General features: G+C 52.8%; 2 protein-coding genes across 2 annotated transcripts; one reads left to right on the top strand and one right to left on the bottom strand.

Annotated features, from left to right (window-relative positions):
* Nucleotides 1-3,074: 3,074 nt before the first annotated feature.
* MMAB (metabolism of cobalamin associated B) lies at nucleotides 3,075-8,208 on the bottom strand. Its single transcript, XM_030501409.1, has 10 exons — nucleotides 8,123-8,208; nucleotides 7,978-8,039; nucleotides 7,801-7,894; nucleotides 7,339-7,396; nucleotides 6,440-6,512; nucleotides 6,088-6,185; nucleotides 5,704-5,768; nucleotides 5,110-5,223; nucleotides 4,957-5,016; nucleotides 3,075-4,577 (listed from the first exon to the last, which is right to left on the bottom strand). The coding sequence occupies exons 1-10, from the start codon at nucleotides 8,206-8,208 to the stop codon at nucleotides 4,490-4,492; spliced, it is 798 nt and encodes a 265-aa protein (XP_030357269.1). The 3' UTR covers nucleotides 3,075-4,489.
* A 164-nt stretch (nucleotides 8,209-8,372) lies between these two features.
* On the top strand, nucleotides 8,373-21,381 carry MVK (mevalonate kinase). Its single transcript, XM_030501532.1, has 10 exons — nucleotides 8,373-8,535; nucleotides 8,611-8,758; nucleotides 9,773-9,920; nucleotides 11,116-11,271; nucleotides 13,988-14,091; nucleotides 15,047-15,092; nucleotides 15,880-15,970; nucleotides 16,435-16,551; nucleotides 19,399-19,552; nucleotides 19,885-21,381. The coding sequence occupies exons 1-10, from the start codon at nucleotides 8,458-8,460 to the stop codon at nucleotides 20,034-20,036; spliced, it is 1,194 nt and encodes a 397-aa protein (XP_030357392.1). The 5' UTR covers nucleotides 8,373-8,457; the 3' UTR covers nucleotides 20,037-21,381.
* Nucleotides 21,382-23,449: the final 2,068 nt, after the last annotated feature.

The following is a 23,449-nucleotide window of genomic DNA, read 5'->3' as shown; positions in this document are numbered from 1 at the left end:
GCTGGGACTGGGTTTGGACAGCCAGTGGGTCAGCTCTGAACCTTCACACCAAGGAATCCTCCGCTTACTGGTTTGGGGAGGGAGAAAAGAGGTTCAGGGAGATGCGGGTTTGTGGGGCAAGGCTGTGCTTTGTATTTTAGAAGCTGCTCTAAGGACCAGCCATGGAGCTGACATGGGGCTTTCACAAGGGCCTGTAGGGACAGGCCAAGGGGAATGGCTTTAACCTGCCAGAGGGGAGACAGATGAGCTCTGAGGCAGAAGCTCTTCCCTGTGAGGGTGCTGAGGCGCTGGCACAGGGTGCCCAGAGAAGCTGTGGCTGCCCCATCCCTGGCAGTGTTCAAGGCCAGGTTGGACACGGGCTTGGAGCAACCTGCTCTAGTGGAAGGTGTCCCTGCCCGTGGCAGAGGGTTGGAGCTGGATGAGCTTTAAGGTCCCTTCAACCCAAACCATTCTATGATAATAGTAGTGTTGTATTAATAACACAGGCATTGTGTTCCTCCCCTTGTCTGGCTCTGGAAGCATCCTTGTAGCAGTGAGGAGCTGAGCCTGCTGCTGCTGCAGCTTCCCCCCAGATGAGGTCTGGTGCGTTGCAGTGTAGCCCTTTGCTGCCCGCCCTTGCCATGCCCGTGGTGCTGTGCCCATGGCGCTGTGCTCGCCGTGCTGCTGTGCCTGTGGTGCTCAGGGCCGGCCCCGTGGGGAGCAGGAGCCGGGGACGGGGCTCGCAGTCAGTGTGCAAGCGCCATTGTTTTGACACTGAGGCATATGGCGCCGTCAGGAAGAGCAAGGGGAAGGCGCAGCAGCTGCTGCCGAGGCAGAGCTGGCAGCAGGCGGCCAGGCCTGCTCCGTGCCCGCTCCCGCATGGGCCGCCGCGGCCAACGGGAAGCGGGGCCGGGGCGCTTGGGCCACGCACAGGCCGGTGCTGAGCCGCGAGGGATGGACGGGCCTTGGCGGCGGTGCTGGTGCTGCGGTGTCTCAACCACAGGGTCACAGCACTGCTGCGGCGCAGGCAGAGGGTGTTTGGGAGCAGGCAGCTCTTCTCCCTGCTCCTCTTCTCCTACAGGCTGCCCCGAGCCCCTGGCTCGTGCCATGGGCTGGTTTTCCCTCTGTCTGATACCACTGTTGGGCACAGCCTCTTGGCCTGTGCTCCATGCCGGGGCTGGTTGAGGTCGGGATGGAGGAGGGTGTGCTGAGCTCTGGTCTCTGCATCCCAGAGCAGGATGAGATGAGGAATTCCTGTAGCTTATTTCTGTGTTGGTGACCTGAGCAGGTGATGGCATGGTCAGAGCTACGTGCTTGGCACGACCACCTCCTGGGTTAGTGCTCCTTAACTACCTGTTTAGAGATGTGCTTTTTCTAAGGTCAAGTTCTTCGATGCTTCCCCTGGGGTGGTTTGAGCCTCTCCATGCACATCCCAAGGAGCTGCTGGAGCAGGGATGGGGCAGGTTCTGCCAGGCTGCAGCAGCGGCAGAACTGAAGGACTGAGACAGCTCTTTCCTTAACACAAACAGCTCAATCTGCTTCTGCCTGAAGCAGGGAAGGTGGCTCTTACCCCAGGGTGCCATAACTGCGTGCCCACACTTCTCTACCCAGGGTTCTCGCCCTGTAGCGTGAGTTGTTTGGGTTGGGAGCGTTTTTCTGTGACCACTTCCAAGCAAAATGGGTATTTTGGGGGCCTGCAGCTTCAGAGGACTTGTCCCGATGGCAGATGTTCTCCCTCCTGGTCCTCCAGCTTGAGAGGAGGAGTGCAGGACTGCTGCTGGCTCCCCATCATCAGTGCTGGGTACCCCAAAACTTGTCCTTCAGGCCTGGGGATGGAGCAGGGGGACACACACTACGCGTCCTCCCTTTGGTGCATGAGCAGAGGAAATGCTGCCTTGGATAAATTTCCATATGACTTGGCAAAATGTATGTTTGTGTCATTTCTGCAAGAGCAGCAGCCGGCTCTGCTGCTTTACACATCGTGGCAGTAATAGAGGTGCTTGAGTTATAGTGAAACTTATTTCATTTTACAGCTCCTACCGCGTTAACAGATGTACAGGCATCTGATCCAATCATGCAGCAAGAGATTTTGGGGCCAGTTCTTCCAGTTTTGACAGTGTGTAAGCTAGGAGCAGCCATACATTTTACAAACAAGAGTAAACGACCCTTAGCAACATATGTCTGTGCTGGCAGCTCCAACGTAACCATAAATAAGGAACCCTGCTAGGCAGGAATGTATCTGGGCTCTGCCTACAGTCAGTGTGGACAAAGCATCTGCCTTCCTCCCATTATATTAATGAGGTGCAGGCACTGGAATCCCTGTGCTGTACGGCTGGATTTGCTGGGTGGGGACAAAGGACTTGGAAAAGCAAATGCTAATGCAGAGCAATGGAGGTTTATTTGGTTTAAAGGCTGTATTTCACTTCAGTGCTGCTTTACTCCTGCTTGCTGTCTTGCCAGCCTCTTGTGCGCTACTGCAGGTGGCTCCAGGGTCATTGGCAGGCGTAATCAAGATGTTTTCTAGCTGCTGCCCATAGCACTAGATCCTGTGGTCATTCGTTACTGCAGTTAGAATCATAGAAAGGTTTGGGTTGGAAGGGACCTTAAAGCTCCTCCAGCTCCAACCCCTGCCATGGGCAGGGACACCTTCCGCTAGAGCAGGTTGCTCCAAGCCCCTGTGTCCAACCTGGCCTTGAACACTGCCAGGGATGGGGCAGCCACAGCTTCTCTGGGCACCCTGTGCCAGCGCCTCAGCACCCTCACAGGGAAGAACTTCTGCCTAAGAGCTCACCTAAAATCCTAATATCTAATCTAAAATCCTAATATCTAATCTAAAAAGCACCAGGGTCACCCCAACGCCAGCTCCACAGCATCTTTGGGTAGAAGGGAAAGGGGGGAAGCTGGGAGCTGAGTGTACCCTAATAAATTTAATCTCTACTTCATGTTAAAGTGCAGTAGCTAAATTTATCTCTCCTTGCAGTCAAAACAATACCAGCCTTGGTTCCAACACAGTAGTGAGCTTTCTTTCCCCCCAGCTGGAAAAAGAAATGCTATAACTCCATCCCGGAGCTGATTTATAAAGCATTCATGAAGAATTTATATTGCAAAGAATTTTATTCAATTAAACTTGAAAAGCCTCTGGATTCCTGAGGTTCAGTAGTGATCACTGAGACAGAGCTACCATAAAACTGGAGGGCTTGTCTGGAGCAGGCACTGAGGAACTGTCTGATGTGACACTGCAGCTGACGGTACAGTCCAAATCAAGAGCATTTGTCATTGGGATGTGTTAGAGGCTAAGGCTTGGGAAATGACTCTGTGAAAAATGTGCATTAACAATAGCCATGAAATATCTGTTTCAAAGAAGAGGGTGAGTAATGAGGCAGAGATGTCTATTAGTGCTGGGCATTCTTCACTCTGACCCCACGCTGATTAAAAAGTTAACACAAAAGCCAGAGACTCTGGGGAAGCAAGTTTAAGGTTGTTTCTACTTAATTAATTGAATAGAGGAACTGCATGACTGATGTGGAAGCTCCCACCCCTGGAAGTGGCACCGAGTGCAGGACAAGAGCTCTCGAGGTGTGGAAAGCACCACGGAGGTGGCACCAGGCCCCTGCTACTCATCACAACTCCTTCATCTGCAAACTTGAACAGTCCCCAGGGATAGAAGCTCAAACAGAACAAGGACTCTACTCCTTCAACTGGTACCTGCAGCCAGAGCAGAGGATGTGGCCAAACTCAGAGGGCACAGGGGCAGCTCCATGTGGAGTAAACCCCAGGTACCTCCACACAGCTTGACTGCACATGACCTGCAGGCTTTGTCCCTTCCTCCTTTCATCCCTCCATCCTGCACGGGCCCTGCTCCTGGCAGAGGATGCGCTGGATTGTCAGCACAGAGATTCTTCATGTGCATGCAGAGAGGCTGCCGGAGCCAGGGAATTCTTAGTGCATTCCTGGAAATCTACACAGCTCAGCTTCAGCCAGGCTGATGGATTGAAAGCAGCTTAAAGAAAAGCACTCTGGGCTCACTGTTGAAGTATGAGTTAAGGGCCCTTTGGTATAAATAAATTCACATTTATTACTTCAAAGCTTGTGGGCAGAGTTCCTGAATCTCCACCCAGCTGCTGTTCTGCACGAGCATTGTGACTTGCAAGGAGAAGCTGATTGTTTTCTCCTCTTCATTCCTCTGTCTTGTCAAAGCCTTTCCACAGCACCTGCACTGCCCAGGGCAAGGGGGACTTCTCTAGGAATCAGCTCGAGTTCTGCCAAGTCTCCTGCCCCACCTCCAATGCAGGGCAAAGACCAGTGTTGTACAAGGGGTATTTGGACAAGGCCCAGTGAATAGAACATGTTCTGCGCCGTATTTAAGAACAATTCCTAATTATTTAAGCTGGAAGTTTTTGGCAGCTCACGTTTCCAATGCAGGCTTGTTCTCTTTCCCTTCCTTGATGGGGAAAGCAGTCTGCTGGATTTAGCTTCCCATGCTCAAGGAAACAAACATTCCAGCTCCCAGTTACAGCTCAGGCTTTATATATATTTTCTCCTCCTTCCCTTCCTTCATTGCAGCGTAACGTGCCAGAACAAAGAGGTAGTCACTCAGTCTGGAAAGCAAGGGGAAAAGCAGTGAAACCACTTCTCGCATCAGGTGTGTCTGTCTCCAGCAACACACAACTACACTCAAAGCACATCTGGTTACAGCAAAGCACATCTGGTTACAGCATAAGGACCGCAAGTAAAGGAACCAGAGAGAAGTGATTTCCAGAACAGCCTTCAGAAAGCTGAGTGCTCCCTCAGCACCACAGCAAACATACAGACCTTGCAAGAACACTTTTAACAAGCTGCTGCTGAAACTTCAACGATCTTATTCTAGAAGTAAAGCTTCTTGAGAGGTAAAACCCTGCAGTTTTAGCCCAAGACTAAGGGAACAAGCCCAGGCATGCTTCAGGAGCACAGAGTAAGCGTTTGGGATTTGTTTGTTACCTGTTTAAGTATTTGGCCACGTTTGGATCTGCCTCCCCTGCTTGCACCAAAGGAACCACGCTAGAAAAGGAAAATGTTGAATGTATTTAACCTTTGAGCTCTGTCTGCACAAAGGACGTGATTTGCTGAAGCACCCTCACACCTCAGCCTCACCTGGAGTCCCCATTCCAACTCCCCACATCCTTTCTGCATGTAAACAGGGACCCTTTTGTCGAGGGAACAGCACTGTTCCTGCCTCCTGACCGGGGCACAGCCTTTTCTGGCTTGCTTTTGACAAAAAACACTGTGATGTTAGTTTTTCGAAGACCAGCCTCGTTGCTCAGGGGTGATTTACATGAGCAGACATGTTCTCTTCTATGGACTTTACCAGGGGAGTTTTCCTCTCCAACGGAGAAGTGGGACAAGGAAGGTGTCAGCAGTAACATCTCAACCACTAAAAGCTTCCCTGGATCCCACACGTGCCAGTGCCTCAAAACACACTTAGCAAACCAGAGATGCATCTCGGCATAAACCTGTCTGTTCTTTCTGAAGTCTTTCGCTCAGATGAGCCAGTTCAGGGGAGGGAAGAGACTTGCTTTTTGCTGCCTGCACTCCTGGAATTTGGCTAATACAAACACACAAAGCTTGGCTCAAGCTCCAGCCGAGTGCAGTGCAGCGGATTGCTCTGACTGCAACGATTTGCTTTCATTGCAGCATTCTGATCAGCTTTTATCAGTTTTATGCTGTTATGCTACAGCCAACACTCACCACCTTTCAGCTCTGCGGCAGACAGCTCGGGAGAAGTGGAGAGCAGCACTGCTTTTACCTCCTGACTGAAACAACAATACAACAGCACATCAACGTCTGCTCACAACAGGTACAGCCATCCACCTCACTGTGGAACTGCAGCAAAGCTTGTCACATCTCACAGGCAAGAGACTGGACCCTGTGTTATGGGAGAGATACCTGAATGCAGGATGTGGACATTTAACTCAACCAGGTCCTTCTCTCTGCTTTTCTTTTGGTATTTGTCCATGCAAATAACAGCCTCACAACCTGTTTTCTCACACCAAGTGATAAAGCAGGTTTGCCCTAACAACATGAGCCCTTCTCCAGTTGTAAGAGGCGTAAGCAGCACCTACTGGTACCTACTGGCAAGATGAAAGTTCTGAGTGGAGGAAGCTGCTCTGAGTAGCTGTCAATCCACTGCTCCAGCTCCAGAACTGGCTTCTCACTGAAAGATGTTCGTTCTGCAGAGGGAAAAGAAGAATCAGCTAAAAGAAATGCAGAAGTGATTCGGTCTACAGATAAGAGCTCTACTATCATATTTGGATCAGTGAGTCCCAAGAAAGCATCCCCAAATAGTCCTCCTCTAGAGCAGGACTTCAGTCACCAGGACACTGCAGAGCAGCTTTAGCTCCCATGTACCAGCCCAGCCTCCCAGCACCAGCCCAGGATAGCTGTCATTCAAGAGCTGTTATCCCAGGATAACCGTGGGACTTACTTAAGTGAGCCTCCCTGGCTGAGGAGAGCGGCGTCGCGATGTTGGAGCCCACATCCTGCAGCATACACTGGACCTGGATGTGGCAATCGGGACACAAATGAGAAGTGCTTTCACTAACGAGCCTTTGATGCTCAGTACAACTGCAGCAAGCTCTGGGAGGAGACAGCAGGCTGTGCTGATTAAAGGAGATCCTACCCTTGTTGTTCATCATCCCGCAGCCTGCTGGCAGGGGGGATCAGGTAAGCGCTCCCTAATTGCTTTATGAGAAGCCACATTAGCACACGGACTTGTTTTCACTGGCATATTAAACCACACTGGCTGACTTTGGAGAAAGCAGGCTGGGGAGTATCCACATTAATCCCTTTGCTGGTAGGACACTGAGCCATAACCTCTGGAAGAAAGGCAGTGACAAACAGCTGCAGACAATGCTGGCTCCGTGTCATGCCTGCTTCCAAGAGGAACATCTCTCCATGTACCAGGATACTTGAGAGGCAGTCTGGAGAGGCTTTCTAACATCTCTGATTAGCTCCTTCGGTGTTCTTGTGCACAGCAAAGCTAATCAGCAAAACTCACTTTACCCTGATTTCAAATCTGAGGTGATGTGACAAGAAGACTTGTGTCCATAAGCGTGTCCAGTAACAGGTCTGGATAAACCTAGAGATACTTTTGCCCCAAACTAATCACTTGATCTACCAGTTTCCTTCTTGATTAAAGACATTTTTTTTCTTATAGAGCAATCAAGGGGCAGAGTCTTAAGAATTCATTTATTTCAATACTGAATTAATTACATTCCTGTGTGTCAGTGGGAGCACTGTGTCTAAAATTAAAGAGTTTAAGACTGTGTTTCAATAGCACCAATGAAATGACTGCGCTGGGTGAGGATTATCATTAATACTCACTTTGTGAAGCTGCTCAACAAATGTGTGGCCCTTTTCACTGCTAAATTCACCAGCGAGCCTAGGTTAAAAAACCAGAGTTAGCTGGAAATGAAAAAATAACCATTGTTGGGGTTGAACTTCCCTGTGAGGGTGCTGAGGCGCTGGCACAGGGTGCCCAGAGAAGCTGTGGCTGCCCCATCCCTGGCAGTGTTCAAGGCCAGGTTGGACACAGGGGCTTGGAGCAACCTGCTCTAGTGGAAGGTGTCCCTGCCCGTGGCAGGGGTTGGAGCTGGAGGAGCTATAAGGTCCCTTCCACCCTAAACCAGGCTGGGATTCCATATGAAAACACAGGGTTAGGACACTCCTGGCCGTTTGTCAGTGCAACCCTCTAGATTACTTTGGCTCACAGCGTATCCCCTGCCCTGCTGCGGGGCTGGGAGAGCAGTTCTGAGCGGGGCAAGAAGACCCCAGTGACGGGGTTACCCGATGGCCGAGCTCAGTTCGTCCGTGGCTCCCAGAGCTTCGAAGATCCGGTCGCCCTTCGGCCGCCGCTCCCCGGTGAAGGTGCTGGAGAAGCCTTTGGGAAAGGCCCCGGGGAGGCGCTCAGAGGCCGGCCCGGAGCCCCGGTGCGTGTCCCCTGCCGCCGCCCCCGGGCGCTACCTGCGTCTCCCGTCTTCGTGTAGATCTTCGGGGCCCGGTCGCTGCGGGGGCCGCGGTCGGGGCTGCGGAGGAACAGATCATGAGCGGGGGAGGGGGGGGGGGGGCAGAGGCCCGGCCGTGCCGCCCCGGTGCCCCCGGCGCTCACCTGCCCGCCCCGCTCCGCTGCCGCCGCCCCGCCGCCGCCGCTCCCCATCGCAGGGTCCGACCCGCCGCCGCCGCCCGCCCCAGCATCCCTCCCGGCCGCCGTAGCCGCCGTCCCTCCCTTCTCCCACGCGCGCTGTCACCCCAGCGCCGCACCACTGCGCGCTGCGCCTTTCCGATTGGCCAGCGCGAAGCCCCACCCCCGAATCCATCTCATCTATTGGCTGCAAAGCGAGGAGGGCGGGGCAGCGCGCGGTCGCTATTGGCCAGCGGGGCTGTTAGTCGGAGCGGAGCAGCCGAGGCAGCGGTACCTGGGGCTCCCGTGTCCCGCAGCGGGAGATGTGGGAGCGGAGCGTGGTGGTGTCCGCGCCGGGGAAGGCGATCCTGCACGGGGAGCACGCCGTGGTGCACGGCAAGGTGAGCAGCCTGCTGCCGCCCCGGGGCTCCCGGCGCTGCCCTCGCCTCCCCTGACCCGCTTCTCCCGTCCCGCAGGTGGCCTTGGCCGTGGCGCTGGACCTGAGGACCTTCCTCCGCCTGAGGCGCTGCGGGGAGCGCGGGGTCTGCGTCCGCCTGCCCGGGGTCGGCGTCGTGAGGAGCTGGGACGTCCCCAGCCTCCAGGCCCTGCGGAGGGGCTTCGCAGGCAAGTGCTGCCCCCAGTGTCCTGCTCGGTGCCTTCTGCCTCGGGACTGGGCTGGGACCCCCCATCCCTGTGGGGACACCGTGCTGGGACCCCGCAAGGATAATTTCCCCCTTGCACAGTGTTTCTGGGTCTTGTCGCCTCTGACCACTCTCAGTGTGTGTTTAACGTGTCCCTGCACGCTCCCAGCTCAGGCACCCACCACGCTCTGTGCCTCTTGTGACCTGCTTCATGCTCTGGTACCTGGGAGCGGCCCTTGCTGTGGCTGTGTCCTCCTGGGTCAGTTCCCAGGGGCTGGTGCTGCTGGAGCGCAGGCAGTGTTGTGGCTCAGGCAGCTGAAGCTCACATCAGGTGTACTAGTGATGAGCAACCCAAAAGGAGTCTCTCTGAGGCTGGTCTGAACTGAGGACTCTTGGGGAAGGCAGGGGTATGGAGCCTGTTTTCCTGCCTCTCTGCCCCATGCCAATCCTCACTGGAATATCTGTAGTGTCTTGTGCTGGGTGGTACTGGGAGCCCCTGACTGGTGGTTGTGCCATTTCCCTCCCAAGGACCTGGCATTAACTCCTGGGATCCTGCATTTGCTTAGCAGAAGGCAAGCTCTGATGAGTCAGAGCACTGGTAACCTCTCAGCACTGACCAAAAGTTCTCTTACTGCTCCTGCCTGTTTGGAGTCCAGGCTCATGTGAAGCACATCAGAATATCCACATTCTATAACAAAGAGTTTGTGGCTTGCCAAGTTCTATGTAATGATGGGTGGGTGCACTGGGAAGCGAAGGCAAGGAGGCAGTTGCTGTAATATGGTGCAGGTGCAGAGTGTTGAAACTGGGCTCTCAGAGTGGCTGGTGGAGATTGTGCTTTTCATTTTATCATAAACCCTCAGGTAGAAGGTTTGTGAGTGAAATCAGCTCAGTCTGTTTCAGCCTGTTATAACAGGAGATGTTCTTGTAAATACTGCTTTCAAGTTTAATGATTCCTGGCTTTCTAAGTGTTTAAATTCTCCCCTGCTTGCTTCCGTAGCTGACTTTGATGAATCTAAGTCCCCCAGTGCAGAGCAGCTGGATATGCTGAAAGAGTTTGCTGGAATTGCTGCCGGAGCCTCAGCTCCCGAGAGCCTTGCCACTCTTGCCTTTCTTTACATGTACCTGGCTATTTCGGCTAAGCATGGGTAAGGCTGTTTTCCTGCCCAAAATCAACATGCTGTCTTGAGTGTTGTTCACCATTAATTGCTTCTACAAGGTCATGGGAAGAAACCAAACCTTCGAAGCAAAATGAGAAGGAATCTCACTTCATTTGGGTTCTGAGCACCTCAGGTGATGCTCCTTGGAGCTGAGCTCTATGGAGGGTGGGATGCTCCAAGCAGATGGAATGGGAATCACCTGCTCTCATTTAGGCATCAGGCTTTGAAGTGCTTAAGTCAGAGCAGTTCATCCCACCCTCCTGCACAGTCAACAGAAGCAAACACACATGTCCCTCTCTCCTGTGGGCAGCTCAGTTCATCGTGGCTTAAAATGCTAGACACGAGCTGTGAATTTGATGTCTGAGCTAAGGCTGATCCCTCTTGTGGGCTGAATCTCCCTAAAAACATGAGAACTTGGGGTCGCTGCAGCTCCGGGCTGTTCCAGTCTCTAAACTTGACTGACACGGTTGGTATCAGAGTATGTTACTGGACTGCTTGTTATTTTAAACCAAGTCAGAGCCTGACTTTGGTATTCTTATCAAAGAAAGCAAAGGTTAAAGAACTATGATGTGTAGCTGCATTGTGCTTTGCTTTGCAGCCTCTGAGTTGTGTGGTGAGAGCGCTGGGCTGTCATCAGCCTGCTCTGAAACCATCAGTTCATAGTGCATGTCACTCACCAGCCCGTGGAAAGCTCCTGGGTTTGATGTTAGGGTCTGTAACACAACCCAGATGGGTTCAGTGGAGAAAAGGGGCACGTGGGCACAGATATGTGCTTGTTGCTCCAGTGGGATGTAACTCTGCAGTTATGGACTTGGAATATTTATGCTTTATTTAGAAATATGTTTAAAATCATGTTTACAACAATCTTTGAAGGGTCTCTTTATGGTGCTACTCAAGTATTTAGTTACCAAGTGCCCTGCTAGCAGCTTGACAAGCTGCGCTAATCACAGATCCAATTCAGGGAGGCTTTGTTCTAGCACAATGGCTTAGCAAGGCCCCTCAGCTGTGCTAACAGCACTCCTGAAGCCCCTGTGTGTGCTGATGCGGATGCTTGTGCTGATGTTGCCACTTTTCAACCAGCTCTTCCTGTGATCGGTCCTAATTGGCATATTTTGCCTTGTAAATGTTGTCTCAAGATGGATTTCAAGGTCATTGCGTTGCATCCTCTGTGCTTGTGTTTCAGAGATGTTCCCAGTGTGGACATACTGGTGTGGTCGGAGCTGCCCACAGGAGCTGGGCTGGGTTCCAGTGCTGCCTACACCGTCTGCTTGGCAGCGGCCCTGCTGACAGCGTGTGGAGCCATCTCCTGCCCTCTGAAGGAGGGAGAGCCCACAGCCAGGTAACACATCCCAACACCCTCCCTGCTTTGGGTGCACGGCCTGGGGCAGCTCTGCTCTCTGTGCCCCCGTATGTCCTTTTACCTGCACAGATTCTGGCACTGACGCCTCTCCTGGTCTCTCTGGCCAAGTGCTGGGCTGTGGCTGCAGCAGTGGCACCCTGAGCCCAGCTCCTTTCCCTTCCTCTCCTGTTGCTGACCAGTGTTCCTGGCAGCACAGATGTGCCCTGTCCCAAGGCTCTGACCTGCGAATCACGTGTTTATAATTCATATCTCCTGATACAAGCAGCTGGCTGCAGAGGCTGTTTAAAACCTGCACCATTTCCCTTATCTAGTGTAAGATACTTAAAAAAACCCAGGTTTATTTTGCCAACCAAATAAAGCACACGTTAACATGGTGAGTTTGTTTAACCTCTATTTCCTCTCTGTCCCTGAGCATCTTCCAGGTTTTGCTTTGAGCCCTCAAGGAGTCAAAGATCCTTTCTGGTTTTCGTACATTTTCACAGGAGTGTTTTAATCCATGTGGTACCTGTCTCTCTGATCTCCTGCCTGGGTTTCCCCCTTATCAGTGCCTGGTGAAAGGAGGTTTCTTTCCTCCTGCCCTTGGGTTGCTTTCCCTCGGGGTTGAGTCTTGACAAACTGGTCTGCTGTGCTGTGTGTGTCTGTTTAAAGATGCATATCACAGCTGGAGCTCAGAACCTCTATTGCGCGCTCCCTCTGCCAGGTGCACCCTTTGTGGTTGGCTTCAGTGGACTTGGTGTGGGGCTGAAAGTGAGACAGCAAAGAGGGGGTGGCTCTGTTCTGCTTCAAACCCTGAGTGCGCTCCTGACCCAGAAACACGTTCTTGGAGCAGAGCAGTTTGTGCTCAGGCAAATCTCCCCCAGTCACAGGCGTGAGGGATGAAAGGCCGGTCCCGAGGCGAGCAGCGCGGATGTCTTCATTCCCTGCTCACACTTCTGAGCTGCTGCTTGAATGCAGCGTGGTTTTTTCCTCCAGCTGGCATGCAGAGGGGTAAGTGAGAGATGAGAGTGTCAGACTTCAGAAGGTTTTTGCTTAACGTGGCAAGAAAAGAACAGCGTGATATAATGACTCCTGTGTGGAGAAGAATCGCAGCCTCTCAGAGAGGATTAAAAACAAGTGGTTTACAGCAAACTGCGCTTCTATTTTGAGTAGCGGCGGCGTGAGCTGCTTTGCTGAATGCTTTGCAGATTAAATATTGGCAAGAGAAATGAAAGGTGTGTGGAGATGGATAAAGATGTTCCGCTGAGGCCCAGGGAAGCGAGGAGTTGGAGGAGACAGCTTCCAGATAGCAGGTGGCTCTCACAACTTCTGCCTTGCCTTGGCAGTGGCCAGTGCTGCTCTCATTATTTCATGTAAGACTGATGCTTTTCCAAAATCCATGGTTGTGCCTCTGCTTCATCATATAATACCTGTTCTGGGCCCTGTATTCTAAAAACCTGTTGAATGCACATTCTTGCTGCACCAAACACCAGCTCTGATCTCTGCAGAGCATCATTGGTGCTGGGTTATCTGATAGCACCGTGCATCAGGGCATTTGAACGGGGATCCGGAGCGTGCTGTGTGTCTGGGCTGCAGAGCAGGCAGCGTGGTGGTGCAGGCAGGGTCAGAGAGGTGCGTTTGTGTGCCTGTGTGAACCTACAGCAGGGTGCAGGGGGCTAGCTGGGGGTGTTGAGCTTCCCTTGGGGTGCCAGGGTTTGAGGTTGTGTGCTGGGTGGGTTTGAAATAGATCGGTGAGTTCCGAATGTGGTGCTGTGGGTGCATGCCCTGAGGGCCCAGAGCAATGGGGGTGTGAAGGGTGCTGGGGGCGGAATCACTGTGTTGGGATTGCAGTGGATTTGCAGCCAGCAATTGCTCTGTACCTGGCAGCTCTGCATCTGCTTTTTGTGGTGCTACAGCCCATTAATTAGTATGTTCAGGCAGGGGCCTGGATCCTTGCTGAGCCTGACCCAGCACCAAACTCTTTGTGCCACCGTTTAGCACTTAACCAATTGATGTGACTGCTTTTAAGGCAACAGAAAGACCTGCTTTTGTGTTTTCAGCATAACACCTTCTGGATCTGCATTTGGTTCCCTTCTGTGCTCTAAGTGCCAGCACCCGGTGCAGCTGAAGTGTTAGGAGTTAATCCCTGAAAATCAAAGTCTTTGCTGGAGATGGTGTAGTTAAAACTGCTTTACTTTTTGACCCAATTTGTGAGGCAGCTGAGCAGCTGGCAATTAGAGGCATGTGTGAAATGCAACTTTTACTACTCTCTTCTCACATCACACCTTCTGTGGCTATAAATACACTGTCCTGCCTGTTGGTGAGCAGGATCTCAGGCCAGGATGTGTGGAAACACGCAGTGTCAGGGAGGTGGGGATGGGTTTGGCCTTGCATTCAGTTAGATCTGATCTTCACTTGATCCAGAGCTAGGATCTTCTCCCTGAATCCGCTCCCTGCCTCGCTGCTGCCTGCAGTGGGGGCACTGGGTAGTGGTTGTGCCCTTTGAGCAGCAGCAGTTCCCCTCGTGGGGGAATGCCCACTCTCTGCTGAAAGAATGTGGTGTATGGAGGGAATTCGCAGTGCTGGGGCTCCCCACAGCCACTGGGTGCCTTGTATGGTTCCTGCTGCTTTTGTAGCTCCTGCAGCCCCTGTTGCTTCTCCCTGTCACTCTGCACGTGTGGTTTTGGCTGCGTATTGGAGTCGTTTTCTTGCCTTTCAGGTGGACAGAAGAAGAGCTGGCTTTGATTAACCGCTGGGCCTTCCAAGGGGAGCGGGTGATCCATGGCAGTCCCTCGGGGGTGGATAATGCTGTTGGTACCTGGGGTATGTGTGTGTTTGCTGCTCCCCAGCACTGGCTATGGGTGCTGAGGGGTGGTGGAGTACCAGATGTGTTTCTGTTCTCTGCTGTGCATTCAGCAGACAATAAGGCTTGGTTGGGGTTGCTGCAGGGCCACTAAATGCAGCAGTTGCTTTGCTGCGCTAAGGTACAGCAAAGGCACCAGAAACTCCCAAGTTCAGGTCCCTCTTTAGACCTGGGTAGAGGGAATTCTGCCCTCAGTGAGCTGGGACTGGCTGCAGTAACACCAGGGGTCTGCATCCCCCAGGCAAGCGCCATGGGGCAGAGACCCTGCTGCAAATAACTGATGTTTAAACATCCTGGTGTGAACAAAGAGCCCTAATCCCGTCCCAAGGATAATGCAGTAGAAAATGCAGTTGGACAGCTGTCAGTTAGTTTCAATTAGCAGAGACTTCCAAGGGTTTTGGAAGTGTCCTTGGAGACTTTTAATAATCTTTCTAATGAGACCTAATCACAGAGCCTCTGGAAAAGGAGGAGCAAAGCGAGACATTCCTTCTGGACAATGAAATTCCATGCTGAAAGACAGCTGCTGACATGAGTGCACACGTTCAGTCCGGTTTGAAACCTCCATCCTTGGCTCTGCCCCATGGAATCACTGCTTGGTTGTTGTTTGGGGTTTATTGAGTAAAGATTTAATGCTGGCCAAACCCTGTGTTTTGAAAAGTCTTTAATGTGATCCCAGAGTAGAGCAGAGCAAAAGGAAAGCCACTGGGTTAACTGTGGCTGGGCAGACCCTCTCATTAAGTCAACAGGGTTAGGCAGATTCATGCTGCCTGAGAACATGGTTCATTTAGCTGGTGTTTCTTGCAATTACTGTCATATGCTCTGGGTGAGGTTCTAAAGATGAAAGCCCTTCTGTCTCTTCCGCCACTTATCTCTCAGCTCGCTGTGTACTGAGACAATGCATGTATTTTACTTTAGGTGGAGCCCTGAGATACCAATCAGGAAAAATCACACCATTAAAGAGGTAATATTAGAGTTTAAAAATAGCACTTACATACGGTGGGTGGAATATGTCAAAGAGGCTTTGGGTGGATGCTGGAGGGTAGGAGATTGATTGGAGATCACTAACAGAGAGGTGCAAGGGCTTCGGGGCCAGGTTTTGCCCTGAGTGTGGGTAACTTGGGTGTTGTCTTGGTTTGGGGTGCACGGGAACAATGAAATGTTTGGTCATTATCTGGCATTAGATGAACACAGTGCAAAGGATCAATATTAATTTCATGGCATTATGGGCAGCAGGAATGGATCTGCTCCTGGCTGCAAATGACATTGTGGGGATGGGGAGCTTCTTGCTTACCTCGTGGTAGGACTGTGGGGAAAGCAAGCTGCAGAGACAAATCCAGGTCCTGCCTGCTCCCTCTGCCTCCTGCCAACGAGGTATAATCTGACTCCATTAAAATCTTTCACAGTGCATGAAATTGCTCTATTAGCAGTTAATGGCCAGTGCTGGCTAGTCTCTGAGATAGTATTTCAAAGGGAAAGTTTTGCTTGAAAAACATGGATTTCAGTAAATACATTAGAGTCCTATTTATAGCACTGGTGCAGTCGTTCCTTGTATCTAAGAGGAACAATCCTGAGCCCAGCCAGTGCTTAAGCACCTGCTTAACTTTTAAGCTAATGGGACTCCTTATCTTGGGTGTCCTTCTCAAACAGGCCTTTTGAGGCAGAACAAACTGAACTGTAGGTGTCTGGGCCTTGGGAGCTGCCAGAGGACTGTGAAGGGAAGAGACAAGGAGATGGCTTTGTTGTTCCAGGGTGCCGATGCTAAAGATCTTGCTGACCAACACAAAAGTCCCTCGGAGCACCAAGGTCCTGGTGGCGGGTGTCAAGGAGAAGATCCTGAAGGTGTGGTTGTGTGGGGATGGAGCTGTGTGCTGTGCAGGGTGGGGAGAGAACCCTCATGAGCTCAGATCTCCTCATGTGGGACTGCAGGTCTCATGGGGAGACCTTTCCTGTGGTCTCTGCACTCCCGTCTGCTGCTAGCTAAGGCTCAGCTGCCCTGGGAAGGGGGGTTCAGCTCCCCTCCAGCTTGCTCCAGCATTAACAGGGCTTGCTGCAGAAATCGCCAGTTTGCAACCATGAAAAGAACAATTCCCTCCTCTGGCCTGTTTCTCCCTCTTTATCCATTGTCTGCATGTGGGAGCAACCTACCTTTGCCTTGCCCTGCCCTGCAGTGGGCTTTTCTGTGAATGGGTAACTGTAAATGGGGTGAGGAACTGTCAAACTGTCAAAGAGACCGGGGCTGTTTTCATCGCGGTGGTATGAGGCTAGTGAGCAGTCTCCTCACATCTTGCCTTCCCCTTTCTCAGTTCCCTGCTATAATGAACCCGGTGTTGGACTCCATCGATGCAATTTCTCAGGAGTGCCAAAGTGTTCTGGAAGCGATGCCTGCAAATCCATCACCAGAGTATTACCCTGTGCTGGAGGTAAGGGGCTTGTTCGACAGTATTTTTAGACACGGTTACTGTTGAACATCAAAATGTCATTTAAAGAACATTAGAGCTAAGAAAAAATTTGATAGCAGGAAATGTTCAATTCTGAGTGAAACCGTGGTCTGTGCGTGCTGCTTTTTAGTGCCCTTCCTGGAGCCAAGGGACAGAAAAGGCTGCTGGTGTGTCTCCGGAGCAGTGCACAGGGAAGGAGGGAGTGGGTCTGGTGCTTTGTGGACCTGTAGCTCTGGAGGTTTTGTTTCCTTTTGCTAAGATATGGAATGAGTTCAGGCTGAGGCGCTGCCTCCCTGCACCACGGACCAGCCACGCTCCTTCTGGCGGTCGCTGCCTGTGAAGCAGCTGCTTTGTCACTGCCAGGGCTGGAGTGAGGAGCAGAGCCCAGCAGCCACTGGTTTGCAAGGGACTGGTGATGAGCCAGCTCCCATTGCTCTGCGCTCATCCTGGCTCCAGAGAATAACAGAGCTGTGCCCAGAGCTGGCCTGACATTGATGCATGAGGTGCATACCAAGATCTGTGTTTGTCTTGGCTTTGTTCAGAGTAGGAGAGGCTGCTGTGGTGGGGGGGGACACGCTTCTGAGCGGAAGAAGGGGGTTTTGCAGTGCTGAGAGCGCTGTAACACTGATTCATACAACCGTGGGGCGAGGACGTGTGGCAGTGGCCCAGCTGAGGCAAACCTGGCCTGGCCCTGGGTGCCAAGTGACTTGGATGGTCAAGAGCCATTTGGTACCAGCAGTGCAGCTCCTTATGAGCATCTGGATCCCTCCCCTTGGCTCTCCTGTGAGGACCTCTGCTCGTCCTTGCTCTTGCTGGTTGGTTGTCCCCTCCACAGCCTTGAGCATGGTCCAGAGGCACAGGGGAGGGCTCTGGGGTGGGACAGAGCTGCTGTCCCAGCTCGACTTGCACAGCAGCATAGGGCTGCTCTGTGAGCAGATGGTGGGTACAGCCTTCTCTCTGCTTCAGGCTATGTGGCACCTCGCTGCGTGTGGGTGAGCTGCTGCTGGGACTGCAGCAAGCACAAGAGGGTCTCCCATGGGATCCATAGCAAAGTCCTTCTGCTGCCTTTGCACCAAGGGGGTGGGAGGTTTCTGAACCCGTCACAGTGGCCTGACTCTAATGAGGGATGAAGGAGTCTATCTGCAGCAAGACTTCAGACAACTCTTCTCCACCTCAATTCCATATTGCTCAGCCTGTTGGAAGTATTGGGGGACAGGGAAGGGCTAATTTGAAGTGTGCTTTGAGATCCTCACATGAAAGATACCAAAGCTGCCATACATATGATGCCCAGGAAGCAGCCCTGCAGCGAGCAGGTTTCTGTCTTGAATCTGTTGTTTTGTTTTGTGCTTGCAGAGCCCACAGAGGCACAGTTGATTATATGCAGCATATATATATATATATTGGGCTGTTTCTGCAATGTGCGCTTCTGGACAGCGTTGTATCTGAACCATCAAACTAGTCTACTGTGTCATAAGCTGTCATCTGATTCCTGGCAGATTTTGGATCAGGAGATGACAGGTGTCTGGGATCATCGCAGACAGAGCTGTGCCCTCACTCAGGCATATAAAGAGGCCTCTGGATGGACGTCTGTCCAGCCCAGCACAGAGCTGGATAGATGCGCTCTGCGTGCTCCTGGCTAATTCAGCTCCCTGCGTTTGCTTAAGCACAGTGCAGAAATGCTCTGGTGGGGGCAGAGGGATTGTTTCTGTGTTGTCCCCTCTTGTGTGGTGTGATGTTGGCAGGAGACCCGTGTGGAGCTGAGGGAGGGTGATGTGGCAGATGCCTGTCACGCTGTAGCGTGGCTCCCACTGCTCCCTGTGCACAGCTCGCTGCAGGCAGGGAAGTGTTCGGTGGCATCATTCGGAGGAGGGAGCACAGGGTCCCTGTTAGGGAGCCTCTCTGGGGCTGGTGCTGGCTCCCTGCTTGTGACACCCTCTGGAACAGCCACAACTGCCAGGGAAATGATCGAGTCAGGGTGTCAGACCAGTGTGGTTGAGGTGGAGCATCCTCCACTGCTGGTGCTGATGAGCTGGAAGGCACTACAGTGCTTGGGGGCCTGGTGTCAGCTTTGCTCTATGTGGGCCAAGCCCTTCCTTCTTTTCCTTAATTCCTCTAGTACCAAGAGAAGAGAAGCTGGGCAGCTCTGCTTGGAGGGTGGCCTTGCTTGGGGAGTGGTTTGTGCTGCTTTTCCCCCAAAGCAAGGACCCTCTCGACCCCACTTGAGCTGGGTGCCACATTCCCAGCGTGGTGCTGGTGGAGGCCCCTTGGCTCTCAGCCCGTGCAAACACAGGGACATAACTCCCATGTCGCCTCTCCAGCGGTGCCGTTTCTGACTTGGCTGTGTCAGAAGTCCCCTGGATGTCGTTATGCTGGATGGATTGCAGAGCAGGGTGACAGCCAGGAATGAGAGATGCTGGCTTAGTGCCCTTCCCACGGCCAGTGAGGGGCTTGCACAGTCTCCTGCTCAACACTTGTGTGACAGGGGAGAGGTGAAGCCATCGGGGGGCTCTGATTTAGTGCCTGAGATGAATGCCTGCTGGCAGCTCGTGGTGATCAGGGTTTCTCAGGAGGTCCAGGAGCTGTTGTGCCACTGCCACTGTGCTGGGCAGCAGCGGCAGCATCAGTTGTGTTGGGGACAAGGGCAGATGAGCAGCCCAGGGCTCAGACTCTGGCCTGGACCTTCCTGCCTAGTGCTGCTGAGCCCTGAGAGATGCTGGTGGCCAAACTCCCTGCAGAAAGGAGATGGCTGTGTAGAGGGATGGAAGGGAGCCACTGCTGTAGAGAGCCTCTGTCATGATGCTCATCTCACATGTTTGTGGTTGCTTTTAGGAACTCTTTGATATAAACCAACACCACTTAAACGTGATGGGGGCCGGCCATCCCTCCCTGGACCGGCTGTGCGGGGTGACGGCGTCCCATGGGCTGCACAGCAAGCTGACCGGGGCTGGTGGCGGTGGCTGTGGCATCACCCTGCTGAGACCAGGTCAGTAACCCCCTGCTTGCCCTGGGCATCCTGCCCCCTTCCACACAGCCCTGCCAGTGGGGTCAGGTTTGGAAGCAGAGGGATACAACACCAAACCTCGTATGGCTGTGGTGGGATGTGAAGCCACATCACAAGTGTGGGATGGTGCCTGGCAGTGTGGTTTGTGCTGTTTCATCCAGGGGCCGTTCAGTGCCTTCATTTATGTGTGTGTCACATCTTCAGGGCGTGGGCCCTATTCCAGAGGGCCCGTGTTTAACCATGCAATGGCCCGTCTTGGTCTCCCCACAGTCGCCTTGCTCACTAACTGGCTGCTCTTGCCTTCCTCTTGGCAGACACCTCCCCACTGGCCGTGGAAGCAGCCAAGCGAGACTTATGTGCCTGTGGATTTGAATGCTGGGAGACCAGTATCGGGGCCTCCGGGGTGACCCTGCACTCGTCCTCGTCTTTAAGCACCCAAGTGCTGCACGCGCTCGCAGAGAGTTAAGCTGCTGCCTCTGGCAAGACTTGAGCTCTTGGCACTCTGTCCTGGGAGCTTTGTGTGCCCCGATGCCTGGAAACTTCTCTGCTGTGGGGCTGAGGGCCTCTAGATGCAGGTGTGGAGCCAATGTGGGGGCCTGGTGCTGCTGGGAGTGGGGGCTGCCATGAGACCCAGGAGCAGCAGGGTGTGAGTTTGACCCAGGCTCTCAAAATCCTCTTTTGAATTGCCTTGCTCCACTGCTGTGCTAATCCCAAGGGGCAGGAGGAGAGGGGCTTGGCTGGATTCCAGCATGGATAATGACACTTTGCTTGGTTCTGCTGCTTCAGATGCATGTGGTGTCTCTTCCCTTCTCCCCTGGCGTCGGGCAGCGGAGGCTGGCAAGGTGGATGTGCAGAGAGCTTTGACATTTTGGGGTGAAAAGCATCTTGGCAGCTCAGGGCTTGACGCTCACGTCTCCATTTCTCCTGGACTGCAGCTTCCAGTGGAGAGGAAACCTTTAAATACAGCTCTTACCTGCTACTAATCAGGAGTTGGATAATTAAAAGGGAAGATGTGGTACATTTCTAATGATATTCTCACTGTTTTCACTCTTTCCCATGATCTCTGCCCATAGCCAGGCTCGAGTTCATGTGCTCGGGTTCAAACAGCAACTTGCCTGCAGGGAGGGTGGGTAGAGGCAGCTGATTTCTGCTTGCAATTGCTGTTCTGGGGTCTCTTGTACTTCATTCTTAAATGAGCGTGTCCTTGACCCTGTCACTGCATGTGCATCGTGCCAGGGCAGGGCGAGAGTGGGGCTGGAGCGGGGCAGTGACAAAGCAAACACAAGTTTGTTTTAGTTTGAAGTAATCAAGTAGGAAAAGCAAACCTCAACCTCCTCAAAAGCTGACCTGAGCTTACAATTGGCCAACTACAAAACCTAAATGCATTTAAACTGGTGAGGCAAATGTAACTGCATTTTTACTGCTGAAATTTTAATGAGCTGCACCACCGCGCTAAAGGGAATTGGCAGGTGAGTGCCTGAAGCTAGAGTATCCTGAAGTAAATACATGGACTCTTAGTGGCCGTGGTCTCTTCTGTACCTGACAGAGAGATTTTTATCACTGTTCTGCTTGGCTCAGTTGTTTTTTAAGTGTAGCTCTGTTCAGGAATTGCTCCATTCAAAGCTGAGTAATAAATTGGCAGAGATGGGGGCTTGTCTTCCTCTTCCAGCGCAGGAATAAAGAATCAAGCGCGAGAAGCCGAGATGTACTAGCTCTATAATCCTGGCATCGTGGTGACCAGCTTTACTTCACTGATCAGATGTAAAACTGTCTCTGGTTTTAATAAATTGATGGGGGTTTTTATGTGCAAAGTGTTCTTTGATAATTATGCTGGATACAAAAGGAGAAAAGCACCTTACACTGCTTCGATAAAAACAGGTTTCAGATGCTGGGTCTCTACATGTCTAATTACAATTCCAATTTGCATCCAAGAACAGCTTTACACTAATCACAAGTCAGAAAGCCTGATAAATAATTTACCATTTTCTAATACAGTGTAATCAATGTGCGGATCTGGGAGCGTGTTGACTCTGTAATGTTTAAATGTGTCTGTAGTTCCTGATGGGTAGCACAAAGAAATGCCAAATTCAGTGCCAAGGAACTTCGCTTCAGAGCAGCATGTCTGGGGCTCAGCCTCATTAGCAGCTTTCAGGAGGAGATGGGGGGGACAAGGGGAAATAAGAGTAAAGATTTGGATTTGTTGGTTTAAACAGTAATTAAAGTGGGTGATTTAAACTGACCACTTCAGGTCGGTGGGGGGCCTCCGGTTACCACTGCTGATGTCCTTAATGGACCGTGGAGTGTGTTGTGTGCTGTCCCTGCCTCGGGTGTCATCTCCTGGAGTCCTCAGCTCGACCCGGACCATGTGCTGTTGGGGCCCTGTGGCCAGGGATGCCTTTACCTGCACGTTTCTCTTGCCAGTCTCTGCTTCGCTTGTGGGTGCGATGGAGGCACCGAGGTGACACAGAGCGAGGCGGTGGCTGAGCCCAGCGGCTGAGACGTGAGTGATGTGGATTGTGGTGGGGGGCAGCATTTCTGCCTGCCCCGACACTGGGGCTGTGCCAGGGCTGGGATCTGCCTTCCGCCTGCCACAGGGACCAGAACTGCCCAAGTCAGCAGCTGGAGCCAGTCCCAGTTTGTTAGTAGTGAGCATGGATTTCACATCCATGTGCAGGCATGGGGGCAACTGCTCCCTCCTTTTTGCGGTCCTCCCTCCCCGGCTCCATCGGAGCCTTCACAGGGGTCTCACTGCAACCTGGGATAACCAAAGGGACATTTGGCATGTGTTGATCCCAACCTCTTTGGTTGCGCCAACCTGTATTCCCTTCCTGTGCTTCCCTGAGCTCTGCACCCTGCTTTGCAGAGGATGTGGGGGGGATCCAGGGGACCCCATCCCTGCACTGTGGGCATCAGGGTGGCTGCTCCCCAAGGCCTCTCATGCCCCATGGGTGCAGTTTGCTGCTGTGGGAGCAAAACTGAAGCACAAATTAAGCCTCTTGAGCATGTTTTCTCCACAGAACCATCCCCTCCTCGCCCCCAGCCCCACCACAAGCCCACCGATGCTTCCCCGTCTGCTCTCCCTGGGCTTGTTTTACGGATGTGCCACGGCGCAGCGATTGCTGCTGAAGGATTAGCCTGGTAATTTGGCTAATTTTTCTTGAGCTTCATTTTTCACATTATGAGCTTTGCAGGAAGACTAACGATCCTGGCTTTGCCTCTAATAGCCAGCGCGGGAATGGGGAGGAGAAGCTGCTTCCATCCAAAAGGATGCAGGGCAGTGTCATTGCAGCAATGCCAGGGTGCCTCTCGCCACCCCGGAGGGCTCCAGTCCCCTCACCCAGTGGGTCTCTCCGTGGCCTGAGACTTCCCCACTCGCTGCCTGTCCCCTGCCAGGCACAGATGGTATTATTCTGTGTGTTTAATCCGTGTCAGCAGTGGCTTCTTTCTGCTCCGGTGAATAGATGCTGAAGAGGCAGTGACATTATTTGAGATAACGGAGTGAACAGAAAGAGAGTCAGGGAGAGAAAGGAAATGTCATTGTGCAGCCGCTGAGGAGGTGAGGGGCTGCTCAGGACCCCCAGGGCTCCATGATGCTCCCAGGGTCCCTCCTGGGGATGGGAATGGGGCTGGGGACCCCGCTGCACAGTGGCAGGGCTCAGCGCTGTGTGTTGTGTGCGGGGAGGGCTTAGGGCATTTTGGGGGTACCCCTGGGTTTGGGGGTGCCCAGCTGGGTGCCATTTCAAGGGCAACTTCCATCACCCGCTGTAGAAGGGCTCCCTGTGCCTCTGCACCCCAACACCAGGGATTTGGGGCTCCCTCCTGCCTGGAGCACATGTGGGGTGCCTCAGTTGCACCCCATTGAGGCGAGCACCCGCGGGG

This window comes from Strigops habroptila, chromosome 11 (assembly GCF_004027225.2).
Source record: "Strigops habroptila isolate Jane chromosome 11, bStrHab1.2.pri, whole genome shotgun sequence".
NCBI lineage: Eukaryota > Metazoa > Chordata > Aves > Psittaciformes > Psittacidae > Strigops > Strigops habroptila.
The sequence above is the reverse complement of the archived record's forward strand: the minus strand, read 5'-3'. Positions and strand labels throughout refer to the sequence as shown.